At 36.4% G+C, this 20,573-nt stretch overlaps 1 protein-coding gene across 2 annotated transcripts in view; it reads left to right on the forward strand.

The window, feature by feature from the left end:
* The window catches only part of LOC144966184 (vitamin D3 receptor-like), a 72,917-nt gene that overhangs the window by 48,138 nt on the left and 4,206 nt on the right, over positions 1-20,573 (forward strand). For both annotated transcript variants that reach the window (XM_078902338.1, XM_078902339.1), the window contains exons 3-5: positions 3,489-3,656; positions 16,088-16,205; positions 17,772-18,586. In XM_078902338.1, coding sequence (XP_078758464.1) covers positions 3,489-3,656; positions 16,088-16,205; positions 17,772-18,586 — 1,101 coding nt within the window. The remainder of the gene's footprint in view (positions 1-3,488; positions 3,657-16,087; positions 16,206-17,771; positions 18,587-20,573) is intronic.

Raw genomic sequence — 20,573 nt, forward strand, 5'->3', positions numbered from 1 at the left:
AGCGGGGCTCGAACCTGGGACCTTAGAAGTCGCAGTGCAATGCCTTAATCACTCGGCCACTGCGCTCTTCTCCTCCCCCCCCCCCCCCCCCCCACCCTTTTTTTGTTTTGTTTTTGTTTTTGTTTTTGTTTTTCCAGAAGAGAGATATGTAAAGGGAAAAGAGAGAGAGACATAAAATTAGAAGAGAGAGTGAGAAGTAAATATAGAGAGAAAGACATAGAAGAGAGAGAGAGAGAGAGAGAGAGAGAGAGAGAGAGAGAGAGAGAGAGAGACGTATACAGAAGACACTGAGAGAGAAGAGAGAGACATAAGGATAGAAGTGATAGACATAGATATTGAGGAAAGAGGGACATAGAGATAGAAGAGAGAGAAACCTGGGAATAGCAGATACTGGTGCAGAAAGGTTTTACCATATGCGAGGTCATGTCAGGGCGGGTCATGTGTTGTAATCGGTTAGTCTCTATGAATAAATACGTGTGATGACAGTTTAGCATTTTTGTGCCAAATTATTATAATTTTTTTTTTTTCTAGCATTGATCATGTTATTCTGCAGTTTGGCAACTTTTTTATTTAATTACAAGATTCGTTGATAGTTTCAGAATCATAATGATGAGTAACAAAATGCTTAAAATTATCTGGCCACCGCGATAACCACCTGTTTCAGTCATGAGTACAATAATTTCAAGGCTGAAAGAGCACGCTTTGATCAATGTGTATCGAGTCTGCCGTGTTGGCATTTTTACTGTTTAATAATCACTATTTGGACGCACTGTTGGACCGAAAAATACTCTCAGAATATTGTCATTAATTCTGGTCCGAAGTGGCAAGCAAAGGGAAATATCACAATGACCGTTGCACTCATTCAAGATGAGTTACTTGTTAAGCATATCAAATCATCTAATGATATATGGATGGATGGATGGATAGATAGCTGGGTGGAGAGAGAAAGAGAGAGAGAGAGAGAGAGAGAGAGAGAGAGAGAGAGAGAGAGAGAGAGAGAGGGGGGGGGGGAGAGAGAGGTGGAATGGCGGATTGATGGCTAGATCAATAGGTATATTAATAAGTGAGTAGATAGATAATACGAAAACGGGTGAAAACGATAGGTAGCCATAGATATATGAATATACCGATGATTAGTAGTAGTTAGAAGGATTGATAGATAGGTAGATAAATAGATAGATTGATTGATAGATAGATAGTAGTAGTAGTAGTAGTAGTAGTAGTAGTAGTAGTAGTAGTAGTAGTAGTAGTAGTAGTAGTAGTAGTAGTTGTAATAGTAGTGCAAGTTGTTGCAGTCGTCGTTGTATGCGGTGTCCGTTCGAGAGATATGAGAAAAGTTTACGCAAAACATAAATACTATACATTTTATTTCAATGAACTTATTTTTTTTAGGTGTTTTTGGCATGTTAAGTTAATACTATCTGGCCTCGCTGAACCGTCTGTCTGGTCAAGAGTCAGCAGGTATAATAATGTATTGTGTCTGAATGTACGCGTTGCCCGCCGCTCGTTTTTCTGCTTCCACATACCACAGACTGAAACAAATCACCGATCGGTGAATAGAAGACTTGCCTCTACTCACCTTTGTTTGCTGATAGATATATATAAATAACATTTCAAAATATGTACTCTGATGGCCTCGCCTCCATTGTCAACTCATTTTCTCGCGCGTTTCCATTCACGCGACATTGACTTGGAAGTTATTCGAAAATAGTTTACAAACTGCAAACGAATTCCATGTCCCTATGCATGGTTGTTTTGGGTTGTTTTTGGTTGTTTTGTTTAGGTGTGCCGTATTTTGTGACACTTGTGATAATACGAGGCGTGTAAAACATATTATACCTAATTATTATGATAATATTCTAAATTTTTAAAACATATAGTTCTTGCCTCTGGGATTCTAACGCTAGTAAACTGATTCATTCTTGACATTTAAGAGTAAGAGTAACAAAATTGTAATGGAACTATTTGTTGTTGGTGTTTTGTTTTTTAATCACGTTAAAACATCGTTATTCTTAGATGATCAAGAGCGTAATAACCAATAACAACTGATGACGGTTCTATTTCTTTCCATTGGACCCTGGATCTTTAGTTGTGGCATGTGAATGTGTTATTATTTTCCTCGATTGGACAATCACATCTGAACCATCTTCATGATTTATTACGAGAGCCCCACGATGAACGGCGTTCAACTAATAAATCATGTTATTAACCTAGTGAGTCGGTCGAAGCTAGACTTTTGTATAGATAGTTCGAAGATGACGTCACTCATGTCTTTGTTATTGTTTTTTGCCATCCGCGTTTATGAGTACTTCTCACTAAACTGTATTAACCAGACTATTATCCTTCAAGGTTACACACAGTTTTGTGCGTTGGCCAATTATACTTCCGGATGGCAATGTTGTGAACTTCTTAGCCAAGGGCATACTATCTATAGATAGTATGCGCTTGGCTAAGAAGCTCATAACATTGCCATCCGGAAGTATATATATATATATATATATATATATATATATATATGTGTGTGTGTGTGTGTGTGTGTGTGTGTGTGTGTTTGTGACTAAGTTACGAGTATTTATCTGCTGTATTCTAGTGATGTTATAATGCCCTAGTATTCACGTACATCTTTTTAATTTTTTTTATATTAACATTAAGTGATAATGCCCTATCATTTAAACATAGATATCTATTTTGTGTTGTTAACAAATTGAAATGTTGAATCTCTTCTTGGCACCCTCTTTCCATTTGAAAGGTTCTTTTACATATGATTTATGCATGAGATGATCTATATGTAACTCGTAGAAATGGTGAAATATACTTTGTTGTTTTGATTTTTTTTGTGTTTTTTGTTTTTGGGGGGGGGGGGGGGGGGGGGGGGTTGTTTTTTTTGTTTGTTTTTTTTTTTTTTTTGTTGTTGTTGTTTTTTGTTTTTTTTGGAGGGTTGGAGGGGGGGGGGGGGTGGTATGAGGTGAGTGGAGTTGAAAGGCTTTGCTTTGTATTTATTTTGTTTGTTTGTTTTGTTTGTTTGTTTTTTTTTTATGTTTTGTTAACACATTGAAATGTTGAATCTCTTTTTGTTTTTTCTCCCTTCCATTTGAAATATTCTTTGACATTAAGATTATGGTTAATGCATTGAAAGTGTGTGCCATCTCTCTGTTGAAAATTAGAAAATATGTGCGGAAATCGTAGAAATATGCATTGTTTTTGATGGGGTTTTTTTGGAGGTTTTTTTTTTTACCCGGTGGGGGGGGGGGGGGGTACTTTGTTTTGCTTTGGTTTTTTGTTTTTTTTTGGGTTTTTTTCTTTGGGGAGGGGGTCGGTTTTGTTTTAACGTTTGTTTTTTGTCTGTTTGTTTGTTGGTTTTTTTTTTTTTGGTATTTTTTCTTCTTTTTTATTTCTTTCTTTCTTTCTTTATTATTTCTTTTAGCTTTTCGTTTGGTTTGAAATTGTTTACCAAGACTATTTCTATTTTCTTTTGTATGTCATCACAGACTAAAAGACTACATGGCAAAAAGGAGCAAAAAAGGCGGGCCAAACCAAAAGATGGGCAGGCTTTGTTTTGTGGAGTGTGCGGAGACCGGGCTTTAGGCTATAACTTTGATGCTATTAGTTGCGAGTCTTGTAAGGCCTTCTTCCGCAGGAACGCTTTGAAGATCAAGGTTAGTATGAGAACTTGTGCCATTTTTCATCATCTGTGACTAGTGCTCAAATAAACCCTGGATGGGCAGGGGGCTACATACTGTGTCTTATATCTGTTTTCCAACATGCTTTCTGTCTTTGTCTTGGCATGAGATTACTTGGTTTTGTCCTGGCCCTGGCCGGAGTCCTAACTGGGAGGGAAACAGTCAAATGCATAGTCATAGTTATTGTTTTGGGAGATGATATTTCTTTCCTTGTAAATCATCTCTGTCATGTGTTGTTATATTTGTTATTTTTAATGTATAATGCAAGCATTTGAGTGTATTCTTCTTTGTTGGATTTTGTGCTTGTGTCTGGATGAGACTTATAGGTGATCTCAAACTAGTTGCATTGGTGGTATGCTCTTGGAATCTACATCTGATCCTTATTTGTTCCCAGTTCCCCTATGTCTTACTTTTTCTTGGGTGCTTTAATTGTAATTCTAGAACTTTTTACTATCCCATTTTCTTCTTTTTTACTGGCGCTGATATGACCTTAATGTGTTGCAAGCGCCGTAAAACCCTTAAGACCTCAAATAAACCGTTCGTCAGACATAATTCTCTTATTCCACCCGTGATCAAGGATGACCATGGAAAGGATGTCGCGCTAAAACAGGCTCAATTCGTCGCCAATATGAGAAGGAATATTATATACTTTGTTGTTTTACTTTGTCACTTTGTATTTGTTTTAAGTATTCGGTATCAGAATAGTCATCTTAACTACGCCACTACCACATCATCTCATTCATCTGTGGTGTTTGATTCATCCTGTTTTGTTGATAAAGGGGAAACCCGAAACGTTCATTTGATCTGTTTTTGTAATTAAATTGAAGCTTGCATTCAACTTCGCGGTATCAGAGTAGGCAGACACAAGCCTTCGCCTTAGTTTGTGTCAACGTGTAAGATTTTTCCGTATTTGAACAGACCACGGCGTAACCACAGTGACTTAAGTGGGCCATGGTCTTAACCACCCCGTCCCGGCTGCGAGTTTTTTTTTTTTTTTTTGCACCAGGTTGGGAACAGGCAGGTTTAAAAATGGGTCAGGGAGGTTCCTCCATGTCTACCGTCTCACGCTGATTCGTGGAGAAAAATAATCACGTGACAGTACTATTTTTACGTGTCGTTTTGACACGCAAGCGGTTTATATGAACCGTAGGGAAACTCACCTGATCAAGTTGTTGGGAACGCTGACTCCACGCGGACTCAACACTAGGATTGACCACCACTAACCTCCACTTGCAACAACTGCCACTACAGCTACTGCTGCTGCTGCTGCTGCTACTACTACTACTACTACTACTACTACTACTACTACTACTACTACTACTACTACTACTACTACTACTACTACTACTATACTACTACCACCACCACTACTACTACTACTACCACCACCACTACTACTACTATCACTACTATCATTACTACTACTAATACTACTACTGCTACTACTACTACTACTACTACTACTACTACTACTAATACTAATACTACTACTACTGATGCTGCTGCTGCTACTACTACTACTACTACTACTACTACTACTACTACTACTACTACTACTACTACTACTACTACTACTACTACTACTGTTCATACTACTACAACTACAACGCACCGTTTTTATGCACCTCCGTTGGCGGTGATGGTTAATTAATGAAAATGTTACTGCATACGACCATGAGGTTTAAATAATTTTAGATTGTAGTTTAGCACGCTGCTTAGTGATTACCGGTGTACGTTTATACAATGATAATAAATTAAAGAATATTCACAATCATTTAAAAAATCAAAGATAAAAAGAGACATGGCACACAAATACTACTCTTAAATAAATAAAGAATATTAGAAAATTATTATTTTTAAACACGATAAAAAGTTTTTGAAAAAAAATAAAGAAAAAAGATGTCTTTCTCAATAAAGTACACTTTTAAAAAAAATATATGTTTACAATGGGAATCGAACCCAGTACTTTCAAGGTTAAAATGTCTGACAGCTTGTCCACTGCGCTACGGAGCCACCTAACTGTCCATCACATTTAATAAGGTATTTCTAAGACATTATTTTACCTTCAATGCAACTTCAATTTTCTGGTTCTATATTTCGATTTTTTAGTTTATTGTTATTTTTGTATAAATTTATTAACAAAAACATCCTACATATGTCACCATATAACTTCTGCCATGTCCGAATACAGAAACACAATATCGCTGATGAAATTGGGTGGAATGCGCATCGTGACGGAGGTGCATAGAAGATATACCGTCAACGGAGGTGCATAAAAACACTACGTTTAAAAAAAAAATTGTTGTTTTATTTTTGCAGCAGTTATAAATTTACCAATCACAGTTGTGCAATAATTTATCACCTAAATATAGTAATAGACCTACAGAGATGGGCCCTACAATGCACTTGATTTGTGTAACGTACTTTTTCTGCATCTATCCACACTAGCTACCACTGTAGACACAACTCAAGACAACAATAGTGTGGTCTTATTTCTATTGCTAACTTATATTTCAAACTTCAACTACAGTATTATAGTATTATATGAAACATTTTTAAAAAGTATGTTATCTTCTTCTCATTCTTCTTCTTCTTAACAATAAAAAATACGGTAGGCATACATTGTGTAGTGTGTAGTGTAGGCTAGCCAACTGCACACCCTTTTGAACCTTGAACAACCCGCGCGCTGACCTATGGCCTTGTCCGACCTCTGTCACGGCGATGCTAAAAATAGTGCAGGCTGGTTGGCGAAGAGGGTTATTCTCAGATGACGTCACAAAATGGCCCAACCTGGTGCAAAAAAAAAAAAAAAACTCGCGTCCCGGCTCAAGATAAAAGTGATAAAATCAATAAATATCGGAAAATAAAGTCTTAAAGGAGATTATGCCTCCAAACGGTACCCCAATACACAGATCCTCAATGCGTTATCTTTGCAACAGCGCAAACCCCTGATTAAGATATTGCAAGAAATTACTGCCTCAACCATGATCACCATATAATGAGGTTGTTCCGTAGATTTTGTAAACGTATAGCCGAGCACCAACAAAAATACTAGGTCATAGTATAAGGCTACGACTGTCAAGAGACAGCGAATCCTGTGGTGGATTCAATAGTTCAACCAATGGGATCATTTACATGTTTTTCTTTTTGAGCACTAGCTACTAATGAAAACCCACTAGGCGGTGCAAAACCTAAAAATGATGTCAAAATACATTATTATATTATAAATTATTGGTTCCAATTCAAGGAAACATATCTACAGTGTTGAAATCATTGTCCCCTGTGTCGTTCTCCTTATGACGCGACAGGGTGGTGTTTTAAATTAATTATTATTTCTTCCCATCGCATTACATAGACAACATGTTCGGGGAGGTGTGTGCCAAGCTTGATCAACTTTGAATGGCAATGGAAGACCTTATTATTCAATTTAGATTTTAGGGGTGATGGAGAAGAAGGTGGGGAGGAAGGCGAGTGCTTTACGGCAGCGCCGATGGCGCAGTTTAAATTAGAATGGCTAATCATATTTTTCCCTTTGTTTTTTGTCAAATGATCTTAGTTTGGAATGCAGAAAATGCTTGGATTATTCTCTTATGAATCTGAGTTTTATAAGTTTTGTCCTACAATAATCCCATCTCTTAAACGTAGAGTGCCGAATTGCGCAGTTTAAGTTAGAATGGCTTATCATATTTTTCCCTTTGTTTTTAGTCAAATGATCTTAGTTTGGAATGCAGAAAAGGCTTGGGTTATCTTATGAATCTGAGTTTTATTTATAAGTTTTGTCCTACAATAATCCCATCTCTTAAACGTAGAGTGCCGAATTGTGTCGACAAGGGCGTTTAATGATGATAACGATAATAATCAAGGACCAATCGAGCTACTTACTTATCCGAACCAGCGACCACCTGAGCTCTAGCCCTTCGGTCTTGTGCCATGACGTGGAAGTTAGACGTCTTTTGTAGTTGTTCCAGGTGACTATAAAGTGTGTTACTGATGCTTGGATTTGGTGGGAGGAATGTGCATCTCAGGTCTTCAAGAGGTTGACATTCAAGCAAGTGGCGTGTTACTGTAATTCAACCTATCCAGCTAAGATTGCGTGACTACAAATCAAAGAGCTTATAAACTTATTTAAGTCAACTACTTTTTCAACAAGGTACCGAAAAGACAAGTTCCTAATTTTTATGACAACAAAGTAAAAGTTTCAGCTTTAACACAAATTATGGGACATGAAATTTTAGAGTGGACACTGCGTAGCAATTCCCCGTGTGGTGTCCGGGGTCCCTCAACTGAGGGGGTCAAGAATAGCCCAACGCCAAGCCAGCGTGTCGTAAAAGGCGACTAATGGTGTGTGATTCCCCCATCTTTGAGTCACCTGGTCTTCTAGGTTGGGGGTTGGCAAAGGATTAACACCCCTTTCCGTTAAACTCAAACCGTTACAGAAACGCAGACGGACAAACCAAATGCTTTTTTTTTTAGCTTGGGCGACCAATATACAGAGAAGTGGTAAGACCTGGAATGAGATTTAAAAAAAAGTTAGCTCGGGATAGAGAAGGATGGAAACTGTTTGTCTGTGACCTATACCCTGACCCAGGGTGAAAAAGGCAATTATGATGATGACTGCGTAGCAATGGAGAATTGTTAACTAGACAACTGATATAATCAGGGGTTAGAATGACTGGTCACAAAAAAGGAGGAAATTTTTCAGCACGTAGATCATAGCCCATCCATGCACCTATAACCCATAAATTTGAATTTCATTAACATTTACCAAGGTGCAACCCAAAATGTCTGGCGCAGCAATTTCTGACACAAATAGGAAGAATTTCAAAAGGATTATTGATGAAAGTGCTGATGATGATGATGATGATGATGATGATGATGATGATGATGATGATGATGATGATAATAATAATAATAATAATGTTATGAGGATGATGATGGTATTGATGGTGTTATGGTAAGAAGAAGAAGAAGAAGAGTAGAAATAATAGTAATGGTGGTGATGATGACGATGATGATGATGATGATGATGATGATGATGATGATGATGATGATGATGATGATAACTTCACTGTGCTGTATTGACAACTTGTCGTAATTATAAATAATTCATTGGTTTGCTTAATACATAAAACATACCATGTAGGCCTTGAAAATGTGTAAATAAAGTTAATAATCAACTTTAAAAAAAAAAAAAAAAAAACACACACACACACACACACACACACACGGCATATCACTTGACATTTTGGCTATCTTTTGAAACTTTGAAAACGGGGAAAACAAGCATTAGTCGTCTGTTCCATGAGCGGTGCCCGCTCAGTTAACGTGATTATAAGTCGATCAACTCAAAAAGTATTATTCAAGTATTGGGTAAACTCAATTGCTGTTGTCTTAATGGACAATATATTTTTCGACTTCGTAAGAGAACCCCGTCGAGCTTTTTATTTGGGCACGGAGAGATATTATCTGAATTTAGTATCTAATATATTTCGCTCACCAGTCGTAGTAATCTTCCCCAATGTTAAGAGCAGAAAATGGTTGATATATATTTTAAGAAATTGATTGTATTCAAAATAAAGAGAGGAACCACTCACTTGTTTCGATTCAATGCAAGTACTGTCATCTCATTATCATACTCGCTAACCGGAAGGTTGAAACAACAACTCACGTGCTAAAAATGATGGCGTCTGTTTTCGATGGGATTTGACGAAACAAATTTGATTTTTCGATAAAATCACCACGGTGGATCTAATCAATCATATAATACATTATGTAATCCATCTTCATGTCATAATTGGTAAAATTTGATGACCATTGGTTCAATGGTTTCGGAGCCTTAGTGTTACTAAAAATCCAATTGGGCAAATATACACAAAGAAGATAAATAGGTACCCTGAGTGTGTATGGTGGAATGTCAATGGATCGCATCGAGATAGAAGACATTACACGTCAAGAATGGCATCCTACTCTTGGAAAGAGAAAGATCCCTGTTAATCAATAGGGAATTTCTATGGTTGTCATCAACGTTTAAAGTTGGCGGGGGTGGGGAGGGGGGGGGGGGGGGGGGGGGGGAGGGTTGAAGAAGAAAGAACGTGACTAATTAATTGTCAGTTCATATTTTTTTATTTTTTGACTTATCGGTATAGGGATGTCTTCTTCTTCTTCTTCTTCTTCTTCTTCTTCTTCTTCTTTCTTCTTCTTCTTCTTCTTCTTCTTCTTCTTCTTCTTCTTCTTCTTCTTCTTCTTCTTTCTTCTTCTTCTTTCTTCTTCTTCTTCTTCTTCTTCTTCTTCTTCTTCTTCTTCTTCTTCTTCTTCTTCTTCTTCTTCTTCTTCTTCTTCTTCTTCTTCTTCTTCTTCTTCTTCTTCTTCTTCTTCGTCTTCCTCGTCTTCTTCTTCTTGCCACTGAATCAATTCCTGTCGATGTGGCCATACCCAAGTGATTGTGAGAGAATGCACGTAAATAAAATTTGCTCAGTGATATTTTTTTCTAAATTTGAGAGCGGACCTTTAACGAATCTCATTCATGCAATTATTCAACTTTAGTGATCGACCTTGTAGTAAACAGCGACCCTGTGTATCGAGGTCTGCACAAGGCAGTTACTTCGCACATTAGACAAATCAAATTATGTCACTCGATATGGTCCACTAATGCACAGTTGGCGTTTGGTCATTCCTTGTTATTGATTTCGTCTCCGTTACTTGGCTCACTCGCCCTTGCTCCAGGCTTTGTATTGATTTCATGAAAAGATTGCTCTGGGTGGTGAATGCTAACGTTCTGTATATTATTATTAAGCCTTAAGGCTCGATATAGTGAACTTAACCATGGCTCGACCTTGAGTGTACCGTTTGCCTCTCACTCGCCCACATCATGCCAGTGGTCAGTACTGTACCTATCTGATGTATTTACTATAGAAGGAACGAAGGTGACGTCACTCATCTCTTTGTTATTATTTATAGACAGCCATTTCAATGATTAGTTCTCATCAAATTATATCAATCAGACTATCAACGTTTAAGGTTAGCATCTCCTAAAACTAAACTTAAATACTTGGTTGATAGGTGATATCTTATGAAACTCGGACCCACGATAAGGAATAAGCTCTATAGATATATATTGAAAAAAAATACGTTTAAAAACATATCTTTTCACACTATATACTTACTCGGGTGAATTTTTAGATGTATTTCATGTGACTTATGCACTGATGTTTTTGATATCGGTTGATTTGCTTGTTCAATGATAGTCTTATCGATAAGTGTTATCCTGAAAATTGTGCAAGTGCAAGTACTCTCGTCTAAAAATTGTCATATTCGTTTTTTACCGGAAGTTTAACCCATAACCAACGTGCCAACAATGATGGCGTCTGTCTTCGAAAAAGTTTTGACGAAACAATTGATTTTTTTTATGAAATCAAGGCGTTGTTTAATCAAACTCATAGGTCCACAAAAACCATCTTCAAGATCACTTAATTGTTAACGCCATTGCAAGATTTGGTGGTGATTTGGTTTAGTGGATCTGGAGCCTTATTGGAACAAAAAAATCGGATTTGCCAAAACTGTTCAATTTTTGTGGTCGAGCACAGAATTACTGCCAAATATTTTTTAAAAATTATAAAACTATTTTTCACAGATTGAGTAACTTGCAAACCTTTCTTAAATTAAGGGCGATTCTATTGCCCGTTGATTCAAATGGCTATTTAGAATAGCCGATGTGACGTAATCATGAATCCCTTGACCTTTGATCTTCGGATTTGCCTTAATTTGGCCGCTGATGGCTCAAAAGATTCTTTTCGATCTACGTACATGTTCACAATGCAGTAGTATAATAAGTTTTAAAATCTTATAACTCTTTTGTTGAGATTAATTCGTCCTTTCATACATGTCGTCAAACCACTTATACAGCAACCACCACATCACCATCCCTACCACCACTACTATAACCACAGCATCACCATCTCTACCGCTAGTACTACAACCACCACGTCATCATCCATACCACCAATACAACAACGACCACCACATCATCATCCTTACTACCACTACTACAACAACTACCACATCACCATCCTTATCACCACTACAACAACCACCACCACATCACCATCCTTACCACCACCTCATCGCCATCCCTACCGGCAATACCACCACAACCACCACATCACTGTTCCTACCACTACTACAACCACCACCACCACATCACCATCTCTACCACCGCTACTACAACCACCACATCACCATCCCTATGACCACTACTACTACTACCACCACCACCACATCACATCCCTACCACCGCTACCACAACCACCACATCACATCCCTACCATCGCTACCACAACCACCACATCGCCATCTCTATCACCACTACCTCAACCACCATAACATCACCATCCCTACCATCACTACTACGACCACCGGCACATCACCGTCCCTAAGACCACTACTACAACCACCACATCACCATTTCAGATCTTGGAGAAAAGAATAGCTGACAAAATGACAGCAAAGGAACAGTATTGGAATACCATGAAATTAATTATTCAGCCAGTCAAATGCATTGCTGTCTTCAGCTAAGTTGAATAAAAGTGAACTTGAAGCCCTTACTTCGATGTGGAAACAGTACTTAAGGAGTTGAGTTGTCCCCACTAGTGGAGAAAAGCGTTGAAGGAATAATTCATTGTTGTTTTAATCCTTTAATTTAAAAAAAATCACCTTGAAAACTCGTTGAATTTCAAAATAGAATTGCTGTAGGAACCCAGTATCGTATGCTATTTTTATTAATCTGTTTGGTCATGCAAATGTACACAACTCGATCTGTTATCTCGGACTTATGCAAAGAAAACCAATGGTAGTAGTAGTTGTAGTAATCGCAGTAGTAGTAGTAGTAGTAGTAGTAGTAGTAGTAGTAGTAGTAGTAGTAGTAGTAGTAGTAGTAGTAGTAGTAGTAGTAGTAGTAGTAGTAGTAGTAGTATAGTAGTAGTAGTAGTAGTAGTATAGTAGTAGTAAGTAGTAGTAGTAGTAGTAGTAGTAGTAGTGTAGTAGTAGTAGTAGATAGTAGTAGTAGTATAGTAGTAGTAGTAGTATAGTAGTAGTAGTAGTAGTAGTAGTAGTAGTAGTAGTAGTAGTAGTAGTATGTAGTAGTAGTAGTAGTAGTAGTAGTAGTAGTAGTAGTAGTAGTAGTAGTAGTAGTATAGTAGTAGTGTAGTAGTATAGTAGTAGTAGTAGTATAGTAGTATAGTAGTAGTAGTAGTAGTTAGTAGTAGTAGTATAGTAGTAGTAGTAGTAGTAGTAGTAGTAGTAGTAGTAGTTAGTAGTAGTAGTAGTAGTAGTAGTAGTAGTAGTAGTAGTAGTAGTAGTAGTAGTAGTAGTAGTAGTAGTAGTAGTAGTAGTAGTAGTAGTAGTAGTAGTAGTAGTAGTAGTAGTAGTAGTAGTAGTAGTAGTAGTAGTAGTAGTAGTAGTAGTAGTAGTAGTAGTAGTAGTAGTAGTAGTAGTATAGTAGTTAGTAGTAGTAGTAGTAGTAGTAGTGTAGTAGTAGTAGTAGTAGTAGTAGTAGTAAGTAGTAGTAGTGTAGTAGTAGTAGTAGTAGTAGTAGTAGTAGTAGTAGTAGTAGTAGTAGTAGTAGTAGTAGTAGTAGTAGTAGTAGTAGTAGTAGTAGTAGTAGTAGTCATTAAAGGAATCATCGTCGTTGTTGTAATAGGAGAAGTCATGGAAGTAGTAGAAGCTGTTGCATTTCTTGTTGCTGTGGTTTTAAAAGCCCTGATATAGCCGTACATCAGGCCTGTTTAGTGGTTTCCACTGTATTTCTCCCTCCCAGATACAAGCACACGACCACCGCTGAAAGAGAGTCACTTGTTTTTGGTTGTTTTTTTTTTTTTTGCAATTAAATAACAATTAATAGTCACATGCCAGAACAAAGACCCACTTGATGGAAGATGACGATTTGCATGATCATTATCATCATCATCATCATGGATTTTTCTCTCCTGCCGCCTGGTATCATTAAATAAAATAACAAATAAAAATAAATAAACGTTACTCATCCATACGTAGATTGGTTTTACAAACGTGAATTACAATAATAAATAGATACACGTTATAAGATATTATATTTATATAATTTTGTAAAACAATACAGTGAATGAAATAAAAATAAAAGTAATTGTAAAAGAGAGAATTAAAAAAAAATTATTAAAAAACTTATTACACAAGGCCATGGAGACGACGTGCGCTGAAAGAGATCACAGCTGACCAGTGACCTTATGCGGGAATGACCTTCTCGCACTCACCGTGTTGCGGACAGTTGACCCCGCGTGATTAAGTCTATAACCGTCACCGCAACGTGCTTCGGTGGCCTTCATATTGTGAATACATAATGTGTTAAAATATTATTATGCGGTTGCTATGCCGTGGGGATGATTTTTACTGATCGTGAAAATAGATAGCGACATAATTAGATTTTTTTATCCAAAGACTTCCATCCTTACAACAACAATATTATATTTCAGACGAATGTGTATTCCTGATTAGTCATTTTTTTAAAGCTCCATTTCGCTGCCAACGCAGTCCTTAGCAACGATTACCAGCTGAGATCGATAACAAAAGTATGTTGAGACACAAGACTAGGTGACTGATGAGTTGGACTGGGAGCTTTTGATAGATGCACGCTGGCTTGTTGCCAACACTGATAAAACGCTTTTTAAAAATATGTCGTTTTTTTTTTTTTGTTTTTTTTTTTTTGTTTTTTTTTAATCAGCTAGAAAGGTCACTTTAAAATATCAATGAGTTCAGAAAGGTCTTCAAATCTGTCTGTCAAATAATTTTTAAAACGAAAGTGAGTTGTCTTCAGTCTTCACAAAACCAATTATCAAAGCTTAACTCACTCAATCCTAGAGATTTTTGCTACTTTTTAAAATGGGAAAAATTTATTTAAAATGGACATGTACATAGATTTTTATTAAACTACCATTAATAGACCTGTAAATTCTCAGTCAATTAACTGAAATCAGTCAATTCGTCAAATTCAAATATTTTTAAAAAGGGAAGAAAGAAATGAATAAAGAAAGAATTCATGAATCGTAGTCGATTGACTGTAAAGTTAACTAGGAATGTTCCACAGCCCCACGCATAACTCATGGGCCGCTTATATTAATGATGGATATATATTGCCAAGGCTAAGCGACGCTTTTTAGAATTGCCGTGTCTGAACACACCCCAGTGTATTTTCACACAGCCTTCGTGAAATTATTTTTTCACTTTCGAAACCTGTCGTAGCCAATTTTAACTGAGCCGCCGAGCGATAAATTTCACTGTTTCGTCTAAGCCAAAATTGACCACATTTACTTGAAGGACAGGAAAAGTATGAGAAAGAAAAATTCGAAACACCGGAAGTTCGTTATGTAGACACCTTCAAATCGAAAGTTAAATGATTGCTACAAGCACATCTCGATTACCTCATGTTGTAAACAAACTGGTTGACCGTTTCTAAGTTTCTTCACTGATTGGGTACCTAATTACAAGGAACAATGGTAAGTAGCCTAATTAATTCCCTCGCAATTTAGTTTTCTGCCATTGCTTTGCTCAAGTGAGCTTGCTGTTTACCTTTCATTTTGATTCTTTGGATTTTACCGCTACGACGAATTACGAAGAGTTTCAGTTTCATTCAATTTTTATAGAGCTCATTTACAGGTCTACATTAAGATGCAAACTACGCCTATAATTTGTCTCAGAAAAATGGAATAAATTGACATGGGGTAAAAGTAACCAGGGTAAACTACGGATATAGTCGGTGTTCGGGTTGAGTGAGTTAATCGAGCAAGTGAAGAACTTTACATATATCTTCGACAACACACAACACTGAAGATGAGAAATGCGCTTCTGAAAGAAAAAGAAGAATTGGAATTGATTCATGATAATAAAATTGAGTGAGTTCTCTCTACTTCATCTGACACTATAATGTCTGATCCTTCCATTGAGTTTATTTCCCCCGTGGATCCTTCATCTGTTTTCATTGGGCTGTCATCGTTGAACAGGTCTTCTGCTTGAGTTCAGCCATTCCTCTTTTGTTTTGTTTGTTTTTTTTTTGTTTTTTTTGGTACCATAAATCGAAAATATCCAACACTGTCATATGTCATATATACATTTATTCTATTTTTTTTAACGAGTTTCACCGTTAAGTGTTATTTTGATAGTGTTGGTGAATTTGTAAAGAGTCGAATTATATGATGACGATGACGTAGAATGTGTTTTGTTTGTTTGATTGTATTCATTCATGTTATTGGGGGGTGGGGGGGGGGGTATTTGAAACAGTGAGAAAATAACTTTAGAGAGAAAATGAGAAAATTGAAATTTCTTAACATATATTATAATTTTTAAAAATTCTAATTCCTTTATAATTTTCCCTCCTTTTTCAGCCATTTGTATGCAGCTTTGAAGGTTGCTGTGTGTTAGATTCACATAGCCGCAAATTTTGCCCAGGATGTCGACTTCAAAAATGCTTTGCCATTGGCATGAAAAAGGAATGGATTTTAGGTAAAGGTTTATTTTTCACTTTGTTTATGAACATAAAGTGAACGAATGATTTTTTAAAATGATTATTACATTTGATGATGAAATATCGACTATTAAAGAACCTCATTTTTTAATTTTTAAAAATTTTTGTACCACAAGTAAAGTTTTTTTTGTTGTAAGTTGTGCCCATCGAAAAATCAGATCGAAAGATAGAAGATGTCTGAGTGAAAAATGCACCTCTGTTATATAATTTAGATGGAACTAATGCATGTCTATTTACTTTAAAATGTGACCCAAGTCAAGATATCTTTGTGTTCAAATTCCCATGGTAGATATTTCTGCAACAAACGGTCAATAAGATGAGTGGGGAGGTCACTTTTGATGTGCCTTCTTTCCCCCTATATTTCCTTTTCTGCTGCTTTCTGTCTTATTTTTGGAAAGAGATTACTTGGTTTTGTCTTCGCCTTGGCCGAGATGGATCTGCAAGTTGTAGGTCTCCGAGGTATAAATCAACTTTGATTTCCCGTGTAGATAATACATAAGCGCCTAGCAGGACTTAATGGAAATTCCTATCTTATGTGTAGGTGGGTAATCTCCCCCTGAAGATACAAATACAGTATTGATTTAAATGGAAAGTCCTATCTTATGTGTAGGTGGGTAATCTCCCCCTGAAGATACAAATACAGTATTGATTTAAATGGAAAGTCCTATCTTATGTTTAGGTGGGTAATCTCCCCCTGAAGATACAAATACAGTATTGATTTAAATGGAAATTCCAATCTTATGTGTAGGTGGGTAATCTCCCCCTGAAGATACAAATACAGTATTGATTTATATCTAAATATCTCAATGTGTGTCATGGAGTGGGCTTTTATTACAATCACCAGTATGAAATTGTGTATATTTAATATGAAATGTCAAAATATGGTAATGTGACCCACTCTCTTAAAGTGTATTATTTCGGGATGAATAGTACCCTGAAAAGTGGATTTAGAAAGGAAATAATGAATATTACAAACTTCAAATGTTTTGCAATGCAAAAAATAGTCTTTATTTTCCACTCTAACGATGAGAGACCAACTCCAAGTTTCAGGTTTGTGACTATAAATTGACTTTCAAGTTCCTTGGTCATCCTGACATTATACTGTTTTGAGACGATTGATCTTATAAGTAAAATTTGCAAGAATGTTTAAAAAATATATTTTCCGAAAAATTACACAAGATATTGAAATTGATCTTGTATTGGATACATTCGAGGATTGAAAAATGATGTATTTTGAGTAGCAAAACATGTCTTGAGTTATGGAAGTGACATTCAGACTCTCCTCGATTCCAATATCCTACATCCCCTCTCTAATAGCGTTTATTGGTACAGCTTTTTGTATATTCATCATGTGACAGACCTATGTTGATTATAACTGTAAGTTATCTTACTCTTTAAAAATATTCCATGTTTGACAACACACGCTGCCATGGCTTTGTTTGTAAGAATATCTGTCTCGATTTTATGTGTCCAAAGCTAGGTGCCATCAATTTTCTAACATTTTATTTACTTTTATCCATTCCCTTTTTTTCATATTTCATTAGATGCCAATCAGCTACAAAAGAGGCGACGGCGTCAACAGATGCGTCGTATGGAGAAACCCTCTTCTGCTCTGATGATGGACATGTCCATGGACAGTTCCCAATGTATGGAAGACTCTATGGATGCCTCATCTCGCATCTCTATGTACAGAGAACCCATGAATGATGAAGGGGTCAAAGGAAGATCTGTTATCAATGTATGCCACAGTACCAGCGACATGGTTGATCAGATGACATCGTATGTATGGTCACAATCAGTTCACAAATCTTCACCAAAAAGCAAAAGCAGCAGCCACAACATTCCTTCTCATCAAGCCTCCCATGTCCCATCAGAAAGTCATTCCCCGACATCCACCACCAGTAATGTCTATGATCCACCATGCCCGTCTTCAGTGTCCCCAGGGGACCATAAACCCCTTTCCTTTACCTATGATACAGACAGTGTAGGTGATACCAAGGAGGGCATTACAGATTGTTTTGATAAAGGTGATGGTATCAGGCATCGGTTTAGTTATCCACTTAAGACTGAGAAATTAAGACAAGACAGTTTCAGAGGCATCTATGAGGATGAGGAAATGAAGATTCAGCCTTTGAATCCCTACATTAAAGAAAATCTGGAGTCTTTACGTCAAAAATACAGTGATATATTTGAGAGACCTTATGACTCAGATAAAGCTTTAAAACTATTGAAGGAACCAAAGTCTATGGATCAGTTGTATAACATGACAGATATTTTCATTCGGCGACTCATTCGTTTCACCAAATGCATAGTGGAGTTCAGGAGTTTAACTTCAGATGATCAAATAAGTTTATTAAAGGTGAGTAGTACATTAACAAAACTAGTTAGAGGTTGGGATTTGTGATTAATCAGTATTAACTTCATCTCTTTTTGCTACAACACATATTACAGAAATATGAACAATTTTTGTTTTACTTGGTGTCATTTTACAAAATGTTTTTCCATATATTTTTTTTTAATTTTTGGATACATGCGGGCGCGGCAAATATTATGTTTGCACATAGTTATCCAACATTTTTTTTAAATGATGGTTTTAATCTCTCTAAAATTTGGGGCTTAGTACTCCTCATTTCTAAAACTTAAACAATCGTGTGTTTTAAGTAAAATTATAAGTGACATCAGCAGTAGTAGTGCAGTTCACTCCAGATAATCGCAACACCTTGGGATCAGCGAAAATGTTGCGATTAACCGAACTTGCAATTAACCGAAGCTGAGTGTCCAGTCTACTATTGCAACATTTTACACATTAGTGGTAAACACAAACCAGTTGTTGTGAGCATTGTTCTTAGTCCACCACAGACTGGGCATTATGATTGAATTTTTTTTTTAAAACATATGACAGCCCTGTATAGATTTGTCAAGCAAAAGCAGCTTTGATGCAGGTCGGCGTCTTATTAAGATTGGATTTACTTTCACTCTTTTGTTCCTAACATTTGTAAGAGTCAAATAGTTCAGCGTGATGAGAGACAATAGAGCTCTCACCAAACTCATTGATCACAATGCACAATTGTCAATCCAAAAACAAAGGATATTGCTCAGTCTCTCTTTACAACTGTCATTGTCTACCTATTGTAAAGACTATGCCCAGCCCCCTCACCTTCTATCTAATGGCCACAGATTACATCACAAACCCATACTGCAAAGCCCCTCTTTTGTCTCTCTAATAAAGTGGTGACACAATACTGTCGCATTAAATCCCGCTCACTCTGGATTTTTCAACTTATCACGATTTCTTCCATGATGAAATTTAATCATGATATTTTGTTAGATTGATTTCTTGAATTTACAACTTTTGAGGGCGAAAATTTGTTGTGATTAACAGAAGTTTGTTACAATTAACCAGTGACTTTTATATAGAATTAATTCCGTTTCTTGGGAAATGTTGCGACTAACCGAAAGTTGTAATTAACCGAGTTGCGATTATCCGGAGTGGACTGTAGTAGCAGAGGCAGCAGATGCATCATTGTGTTTGTTTTGTTTTTCTTCTTTTTATTGCCCAACACATCCCCCCCCCCCCCCTTTTTTTTTTTTTTAATTTTCTTCTTTTAAAAAAATAATTTTTTTAAAATTCTTTTTCGGCACATTCAAAATTTGCAAGTATTTTCTAATATTTGCTGGTTTTCAATGTTTATCTCATTCGTTAATGATTCTTAAAGCGATTTAATGCTTTTGCATGAAGAAGTAACTTTATAAATTCACTATAAAGTCAAAACCAATCGAATTTGAGCTTGATGGTCTTTATGTGAATTCTATAAACGTCTGGCTCCCAATTCAAACTGATATTCCTATGTGTCAAACATACATTATTTTTGTTTTGTTTTGAGTTTTTGGGGGTTTATATATATATATATATATATATATATAAATATTAATAAACCACCGACAAGAGCAAAACCCACCCACTAGAAAATGCAACTGCAGAAATAAAGAACATTGCCCGCTAAACAAACAATGCTTAGAATCAAGTTTAATTTACCAAGCCACAGTCACAGAAACTAAAACAAACAAGCAAGAAAAATATGTAGGACTAACAGAAAATAATTTCAAAACAAGATACAACCTCCACACCTCAACATTTAGAAACACTAACAAAAAAACATCCACAAAACTCAGCGAACATATTTGGAAATTAAAAGACAACAAAATAGACCACAACATTTCATGGAAAATTTTATCTAAAGCAACAGGATACACACCAACATCAAAACAATGTAGCTTATGCCTGGAAGAAAAATATACCATAATCAAACAACCTCATGAAGCCACACTCAACATGAAAAATGAGA

Source organism: Berghia stephanieae, chromosome 2, assembly GCF_034508935.2.
Source record: "Berghia stephanieae isolate SIO BIC M18660-M18661 chromosome 2, UCSD_Bste_1.3, whole genome shotgun sequence".
NCBI classification, from domain to species: Eukaryota; Metazoa; Mollusca; class Gastropoda; order Nudibranchia; family Aeolidiidae; genus Berghia; species Berghia stephanieae.